This window comes from Ictidomys tridecemlineatus, chromosome 9, assembly GCF_052094955.1.
Source record: "Ictidomys tridecemlineatus isolate mIctTri1 chromosome 9, mIctTri1.hap1, whole genome shotgun sequence".
NCBI lineage: Eukaryota > Metazoa > Chordata > Mammalia > Rodentia > Sciuridae > Ictidomys > Ictidomys tridecemlineatus.
In genome coordinates, this window is record NC_135485.1 from 18,978,474 (window position 1) to 18,987,494 (window position 9,021).

The 9,021-nt window shown below is 44.9% G+C and overlaps 1 protein-coding gene across 2 annotated transcripts; it reads left to right on the top strand.

The window, feature by feature from the left end:
- The first annotated feature begins 270 nt into the window (after window positions 1–270).
- On the top strand, window positions 271–8,589 carry Smim20 (small integral membrane protein 20). 2 transcript variants are annotated; one of them, XM_078021163.1, is made up of 4 exons: window positions 271–500; window positions 1,174–1,220; window positions 7,122–7,178; window positions 7,951–8,589. In XM_078021163.1, exons 1-3 carry the CDS (start codon window positions 392–394, stop codon window positions 7,137–7,139), a joined length of 174 nt encoding a protein of 57 aa, XP_077877289.1. In that variant the 5' UTR covers window positions 271–391; the 3' UTR covers window positions 7,140–7,178; window positions 7,951–8,589. The 2 variants fall into 2 exon arrangements, with proteins under 2 accessions (XP_077877289.1, XP_005318969.1); XM_005318912.5 differs by lacking the exon at window positions 1,174–1,220 and having other exon boundaries at window positions 279–500.
- The last annotated feature ends 432 nt before the right edge of the window (window positions 8,590–9,021 follow it).

The window sequence follows — 9,021 nt, forward strand, 5'->3', positions numbered from 1 at the left end:
CAGGTGGTGAGTGGAGCGGTGGAAAGCGGAGCCCGGCCCCCGGCAGGGAAGAGGGCCGGTGAGATTCCGCGGGGGAATAAAGCTCGACAAGAGCCCTGGCAGCAACCCAGCCCTGGCGCTCGGCCCGCGCCAGGGGCAGTCGGGCAAAGAAGGGAGGGCGGCGGCAGGCCCGAGGCCCCGCCCCGTCCCCGCCCACCCGAGGCCCCGCCCCGGCTCCACCCCGTCCCCGACCCCGCCCCCCCAGCTCCGCCTCCACCCCGCGCCCCGCCCCAAGGCCCGGAAGCGAAAGCCGCTCCGCCTCTTCCGAGCCGGGTCGCGGCCTGGGCGGGCAGAGCGAGGCTTCCGAGGGTGAGGGTGCCCTCGCGGGTCAGGGCAGACCCCGCCGGGCAGCATGTCCCGGAACCTGCGCACCGCGCTCATTTTCGGCGGTTTCGTCTCCCTGGTCGGCGCCGCTTTCTACCCCATCTACTTCCGGCCCCTAATGAGGCTGGAGGAGTACCGTGAGTGACCTCTGGCCCCAGTCACTGCCCCCTGCACCCCCACCCGACCAGTCGGTTCCACGTGGTGTCTTGGAAAGAGCTTGGGCTGAGTCGGGCAGAGCCAGGTTCGAACCCCGCAGCATGCAGCTTTGTGACTGCGACCAAGTGGTTCGGCCTCTCAGACCCTCAGCCTTCTCTTCTGTAGTGCCTCTGCACCATCAGTAGTAAGCTTCTGGGAGCTTCAGAGGTGATGAGCTATATGAAATCAGTCTGCACATAGTAGGTCAACCTAATGTTAATTCACATTCATAGTTAACACAAAGTTTAATATGCTATGTCAGATTAGGTGTAGGTTGGATCATTTAATTTGTACAACCTCCCTTGAGGTAGAAAGATGGGGAAACTGAGGCCCAGAGAGGTTGTATAACTTGCCCAAGGTCACACAGTAAGTGGCAAGGCAGATATTCTAACCCAGGCTTCTGTTACAACCTCTTCCGTACACCCAGGCTGGGAATGGTGATATAGCAGGGAGGCAGATCGAACTCCCCTCATCCTGAGCTGAAAGGTGTTGTTATTGCCCTTCATTTCCATTCCCAAAGATGTTTTTGAGTGGAAATATTTCAAACCTAAGCTGCTAACCTGGTTTTTTAGTGTTTTTTTTTTTCTCTTTTTTTCCCCTCAAATCGTTTTTCAGATTGCACTGGTTTCCTTCATTTTAAGCTGGTTGCTCACATGACAATGGTGAATATCCTGGGAGTAATTTTCCTCCTTAATCATTCAAGTCCTATCATTCTAAAAGCCAAACTCTCCTTCCTTGAGACCTATACCTCAGCAAGGATTAGCACTTTGATACATCTGAAACCATCTGTCAGAGAGAAAATATTAAGCATTAGAGGCTCATTCTGTTCTCCAGGAAACCTGAATCATCTTGAAGATGGAAGAGGGCCAGCCCTGCCCCTGGAGAATATTAGTGGAGGCTGAAAGCTTGGTGATTTGAAGGCGAAAGCTCCATGTAAATGTTCGGCCCATTACAGATGCTACAGCATTTGATTTCTGGAGGCAGAGCATTTAGTACACACTCGAGTTTCCTTGTAGCTGCTTTCATCGGCCAGGTCTGAAGTGGCCTCTGTATGTTCTGCTTTCCAGCCTGTCTGCATGCCCCTGACTGGGGGTAAATATGGGTCTGCATAATCTGCTTCCGTTTATTTACATCCTGTAGAATTGAACTTGGGACAAAGCGTCTGCTTTGGTCCCATTAGAAAGTTTCAGAGCCAGCATCGTGGTGCACACCTGTAATCCCAGCAGCTTGGGAGGCTGAGGTAGGAGGATCGCTAGTTCAAAGCCAGCCTCAGCATCTTAGCAACTAAAGTTGCCCTAAGCAACTCAGTGAAACCCTGTCTCTAAATAATATATGAAAAAAAGGCTGGGGATGTGCCTCAGTGGTTAAATGCCCCCGGTTCAGTCCCCAGTTCCAAAAAAAAAAACCAAAAAGTGGTTTCCAACTGGGAATGATTTTGTCCCCGAGGACGTTTGACCCTATGGAGAGACATCTTGGTCCTCTCAACTAGGGGAGGAGTGGGGGAGTGTACTACAGGTATCTACCGGATAGAAGCCAGAATACCCTTCTGCAGTGCACAGGACAGTCCCCTGTGGCAAAGGATTACCTAGCCCAAATGTGAAAGGTACCTTGATCTAGGGAGAATGGTTTTACCTCCACTGTCGCTGGGAGGGATGGGGAGCCAGGAGAGACTGGGTCAGGGAAGGTACTGGACAGAGACAGTCCTCGAGGGGAGTGGGTATGAACTCCTAATCTCATGCACAGAACTGTCTTGGCCACCTCTTCTACTAGCTCCCTCTGTTCCTCAGGGTTGGGGCGTATGAGGAGAAGGCCACAGTTCTTGGAAGGTCAGGGCAGGAGCCCAGTACCTGAAAACTGGATTACTAGTGAAAAACAGGATTTGAAGCCAGAGCTTGCAGAGAACAAGCCCCAGCCATGAGCTGGAACATCAGGTCTCTTTGGATCCTTTGGTGGGTCCAGTTGGAGCATGGGGACAGGAATGTTCCAAGCTCACTGCTGGAATAAGCAGAAAAGAAGCAAAAGAGTACTTGGGTAAAGTAAAGCCAAGGAGCTTTTCCGTGTTTGCTAATCAGCAGCCACTGTCACAGCGTGCCTTCCAGGACTTCATGTTGACGTTCAGTGTCATCCGCAGCTCTTTCATTAACTCAGCAAGACTTTGCCCAGTGTTGCATGAAGAACATGGTGGGTTCTGTAGGTGATACTCAAGTACTGCGGTGAGCACTGGGGAGGTGGCAGTTGGCCTTGGGGGTCAGTGATCCCAAACCAGAAGTGTGGTTCCAGTCTTGCTGTTCTCTGGCAGGAGCCCTGGACGTTGCTTTCAGCTTTCATCCTGTTGCATAGTGTGGTTTGTCTAAAGAGCACTTTTAGGGAAGGGTGCAGATGGCTGAACTAGAAGCCTAATTTGTTTGAATTCTAGAACCAGGCGGTGATTCTGAACATGGCCTTTTAGAAAGAACATGCATTTTAGGCATTGAGACCAGCTGGTAAACTGAGAATGAAAAATCATTTTCATGACCATGTTCATTTTTAATCTTAATTAGATGTGCATAAGCATAAAATCAGGGTTGGTGTTTTTTTTTTTTTTTTTTTTTTTACCAGAAGAAGCTTTAACTCATCCATTCCTTCATTTAGGTGACTCATTCAAGGTCACCCAGCATGTTAATTGCTGAGTGGACACCAGACCCCAACTCCCCCACCCTTGGCTGCTAATGCCTTGTCACAGTGTCTTTGAGACAATGAAAAATGTTCCAGAGTCAGTCCCATTCCCGGGTTGTACCCTGCTGCCCTGTTTCAGAACAAGGTGCAGGAAATCCATTGATGTGGAAATCTTCTTGCCTTGCAAGGGCGTTTCCCATCACACGCTAGGGCTTAGAAAGTGCTCTTCATTCCTCTTACCTTATAACCAGCGGACACAGACTCCAGCTTTGGATTCTCGCTGGTGTTGCGAAGCCCGCCCCCCCCCCCCCATAGTTCACACTGTAGAAGGAGCCGGTAATTCAGGTGGCCCTTTGGCTCCCTTCACCCAGCTAGTTCACACAGCTATCGTGGCGGGTGGATTCTTCTCAGCCTCTGGCTCACAGGTGCTCTTGCGGCCATCTGGGCTCTTGGCCTCTGGTTCACACTTGCTAGTACTGCCATTTGGGTCCTGTTAGCCTCTGTTCTCATTTGCTGCTGTTGTGGTGTGGTGTGTCCCTGGCTTGTGGTTCACACCTGCTGTTAGGGCCACTTGGTTCCCCTTGGCTTCAGGTCACGCTTGCTTCCAGTTCTGGACTCCCCCGCAGCAGGGTGTGTGCCAGACACTGCAGCAGAATGGGAACACAAAGTATCTTTTCTAAAAATTTGTATTTTTAAAGGATTACTTTGAATTAATCAACATGGAACAGTCACACTGTTGTTGGGCTTTATTATATGTGTGTTTTGCTCTTGCTTTTTTTTTTTTTTCCTAATAAGAAAATTCCAAACTGACAGAAAAGATCCAAGAATAGTACAGTAGGTTCCTCTGTCCTTGACCGAGGCTCTCCAGTAGTTAACATTTGCTGCATTTGCTTTCTCCCCTATAGGTAATACACACACACATACAGGTATTTACACACACAGTTATAGTTACGTATATATTACAATTACTGCTACTGTTTTGCTTAACTCTGTGAGACAAAATTGAAGACAGTGTGAGCTTTTGTTCCTAAACACTTTAGCCTTTCTAAGAACAGGGACCTTCTCTTACCTAATCACAGTAGTCATCCAATCCAGGAAATTCAATATTGATAACAATGTTAGCATCTAATGCATATCCATATACAAATTTAGCATTTTTTCCAGTGATGTCACATTATGAGTTGCTTTATTTCAACTCATAATTGGCAGGAAAAGATGGGGGGAGAGAGATTGCCAAGGTCTTATTTTGTACCTGTTTCTGTCTGCTTTTTAATTTTAATCTCTTCCCACTACTCTTCCCTTAGAGCACCCCTAGCTATTGGCTCCCAGGTTGCTGAGGGAATTGGCCCTTAAATATATTGCATTTGTTTGTAGGACTGTCAACATTAAATACAGTAACAAGTCACACACTAGATTTATTTTCTAATATGGACATTTAATATAAGGATATGTTTTCATTTTCAAAGACTTAGAATTATTAGGTGGATTCTCTTACTACTGTATGAAATCAGCCACCTGCATGTGTAAACAACTTTAATAATAGGGCTTGGCCCTTTGACTAGAGATTCTCAATTAAAACTACAAATCAAACCACTGCCTTAGCACCAGGGGGCAGAGTCGGGCTTGCTGAGACACCAGAGTGGGGGATTTTCCAACCCAGAGTCCCATAGTTGGCTTTTAATCATTTCACTCAGGATAGAAACATGCTCATGACTAAAGTCAGTAATTAGCTTATTTGTCCACGCCATTAAATCCCTGGCTTTCACCATTGCCCTTTTCCTGTGGTTTTTATAAATTTGCGATTTCTCCAGTGATAATAGAAATCTGTCCACCTCATCAAGTTGTACTGGCTAAATCCTGAGAGAACGAGTTTGAGTTTCTGTCTTCCTTTTAGCATATTCTGCATTCACAAATAAGGTGTCTTTGTGTGGAATCATGAATTTACATAAGACTGCTTTGGCCTCAGAGTATTTATAAAACATTAATGGATTAAAGAACCAGCGGATGTAGATAGGATGCTAATACCTGGGTATTGCTTGGTAGGGACTGGTTGAAATGCCTGTCCAGGCCAGACTGCAGAGGTGTCTGCATTAGGACAAGGATTAGAAAGAGATTATGGTCTATTTAAAACAAATCCTCGGCCTCTTTCCAGCCTCATTAGCAGTTAGCAAGAAAGTGTGGAGACAGGGATTCCTTTCTCTTCACTTGATTCTCCATTGCATCATAAGAGGTTAAAACACAATTAGATATTCTGTCCCTGCCACCCGAAGTTGGCTTCCTCTCATGCTTGGCAGTCTGCCAGCGTGTTTGGCGTCGCAATACCTGCTAAAGAATGTTTCGGTGTACCAGGGTGACTGCTTGTCTTAAATTTGTACATCTCAAATACCTTCTGACAATTATCTTTCAAAAGGCATCTCTGCCCTATTTCATTATATCAGAGAATAGGCCTTTTAGATCTGGAAAATTATCCAGTTTTGTTCCTGGCAAGACTGATGACAGTGTGTGTGATCTTTTATGAGTTGGCATTTTCTCAAGCATGTTTGGGACATCCATACTTTGAGACTTACATATGGACAATGTGGTCGGGCTCAGTCCTACAAGGGTTGCCATCTAGGCAATGAGAACACCTTTTGTGTTATCTCAGAAAGCCTAACACCTTAGAGGCCCCTTATCACCCACTTGTGTCGGAAAAAGTCTCTTGGCATATCTAGGTTCACAAGGTCTTAGTTAGCCACCTGCTGCTTTCAGAGAGGTGGGAAGGCAACCAGGCCATTGTCTCTAATTGGCGTCTTCTCCCTGTCCTTCTTAGAACTGGATACCAAGATCCCCATCAGCTCCATTGCCCAGTGTTTTATTTGCCAAAGCAATACTTAGCGCTGATAAAACTATCTGGTCATTTAGGATTGGCTTTCTGTCACATCACTTAGAAGCAAGTTCAGTGAATCTTAAGACTGGGGAAAACCCTGCTTCTTGTACCTTTATGCTTGTGTAACTTTATGAGAATCCAGAGGCCAAAATAAAGAAAATAGCCTAATATTAAATAAGAGCTAAATGTGGACTAAAGAAACGCTTGTCTGTCTGATTAAAACAGAGGTCTGATTACAACATTTAATTACTATAATTTAGTAGTAAACATTCTTTGGCTCCCCGAGTCTTTCTTCTAAAAAGCTCCCATTTGTTTGTCAAGATACTTAAAATAATAAGTCTTTTGTTGTCACAGTCCTCGGGTTTATTCTCAACCACTTAGAAAGATGTGTCAGAGCTCTTGAAGCCCACAGTCGTAAAATGCCCAATTTCTCTTGGCCCTGGCCTGTTGGACATCTCCAAAGAGATCGGCTTCGCCGCCTAGCTACAACGCGCTTGCTAATTGGCACAGCACCTGCAATCAATTAGGGAAGCTTCAATTATCCAAACCAAAGCCACCCACCCAAAGATTAATTTTCTGCTCTATTTCCTATCAAAAACATAGCATATTTAGCTCTTCGTCTAGTCCTTCAGTGGAGTGCGTTTTAGACATACAAACGACATCGTTTTCTTGTTAATTGTACTTGTTCCTTCATTTCAGCAGCCTTCCGCTTGTAATATCACGCCCACCAGTTCTTTCAAAATTGTTCTTTTTCTGTTGTTTTGTTGCCTTTCCAAATTGCTGAGATCACAGGAAAAAGATGTTAGTTGGGAGCTTTTCTTTTGAAGTTGGGAGCTTGCTTTTTTTTTTTTTAAATTGAAAATACCCCATCTTTTTGCATTATAGGACCTTACTTCCACAACCTAAAAGCCTTGAGTAGCATCTCTGAATTTAATATCACATAAATATTGTTGCTAATTGTCCCATGTCATAGGCTGATATAAATACAAAGATTTCTCCCTCTCCTCCTCCTTAAGAGTAATTGTTCTGTTGTGTTTCTCAGAGAAGGAACAGGCCATAAATCGGGCTGGTATTGTTCAAGAAGATGTGCAGCCACCAGGTAAACTAAAGAAAAACCAGTCCCCTGGTCCCCCTGGTCCCCCTTGTGCTGTGTGGTTTGTGTGGGCTTTGCCATGGAGGGGCGAGAAGGTGTAGAAACTAGATTGTGATTTTGGTACTTATTTCATAATAGTTGCCATTTTTTTTTATAGCTGTTATCTAAGACTTCATTTTCAGATTTCACTGCAGAATACTTATTGCAAGTTTGGGGGTCCCTCTGTTGCATCTGATAAATAAGCATAAGAATGTAACAAGTATACAGTTAAACAGGAAGCATGAGTAGCTGTTTTGCAGAAGTATTTACCAAGTACCTATTTAAACCCTGCCCTCACAGGAAAATCGCATTTACTTGTGAGCTATTTTAATTGATGTGGGATTGGGCTTTATGCAAAAGCCCAAAAAAGCTCCCTTCATGGCTGAGTAGGTCAGTCCTTTAAGATGATCCAAGTTGGCTGAGAATGAGAGGTTTCCTGCTTATTAACCAAAACTCTCATAATCTGTGGCAACATTCTTTATTTATTTTTTAACTAGGCCAGATCTGTATCTTCCTGTTATGGGGCGATTTCTGAGCTGTTTTGATGCCCCTTGTGGCTGCCGTGTGACTGGGTGGCTTCCCAGTCATTTCACACCTGGGTTCCAGCAACTGGCTCTCGCTCTCAGACCCCATGGGAGTCGCACTACTCAGTGCCATGGATGTCATTTTGTTAGTTTGGATTTGAGGGGTGCTGGGACATTTATAATATATCTTGAGGTATTCGTGTTTCTTCCTATAGGGTTGAAGGTGTGGTCTGATCCCTTCGGCAGGAAATGAGAAGGCCACCACCAGCTTCGATTGTGGAATGAGACATCTGCATGCTTTTGACTCAGTATTGATAGAGTAAACCACCTCACTAGAGAGATGGCTGGAGGAGAAAGTGAAAGCTGTCGGTAAGAGGCCTGTAATAAAGACCGTGCACAAGGACTGACATTCCCTCAAGAATCAGAAGAATCCTGGAACACACTACACCATTAGGAAGGTTTTCATGACTCGGCTGACTTTGTTGCACTCTTGCAAGGCCATTCGCAGGAGATTTGCTCGTCACTGAGTCTTCATCATTAGCCAAGTTGTGCTACGAATGCATAGAACCCGTGGGCTTAAGGAGGTCCACGCCTCTTTGCCCCTCCAAATGAGAGATTTGAACTGCCTTGAAAATGGTCAAGTTGATAAAGCTCTTTGAGGGCAAGGTACTTTGTGCATTTTTAAAATACCCCATTCATCTCAACCATCTCTTGTTAAAAGATTATTCCATGTTAGAAAAGAAATAAATACAAAGTGAGTCAAACTAGACCAGTGCGCATGTGTAGAAGAAATCAGTGGTGAATTAACAGAAGTGAAAATGTGTCTATTAAAATGATTTATTTTTACTTTGCAATGGTGTATTTTTTTTTCATAAATCTTTTTGTAAACTAAATTATACACCAAGAAGTACTGTTTGATTAGACATTTGTGAAGTGTTCACCTGTTTGTTTGCATTATATGTGAACATTTTAAAGGTAAATAGCACATTTGTTGAGACAAACATTGAATTCTCTGCAGGTACCTTCCCAGGTGCTGCAGTAATGAAAGTGAGAATTGATTCTTTTTCCTTCTTTCTGCACTTCCCTCCTTCCGTTTCTTTCCTTCTTTCCTTTTACTTTTAGTATCCTGTCCTTGTGCCCTCGTAGCCCCTTATGAGATTGCATGCTTCTGAAGAGTCGTGGTGCCTTGCATATTATTGTAGGCTCTCCTCAGAGGAGATTCTTGACGAGGTTAATTTTATGATTGTGAACTTAGCATTCTCTTAACAGACAACTGGCCCAATTAT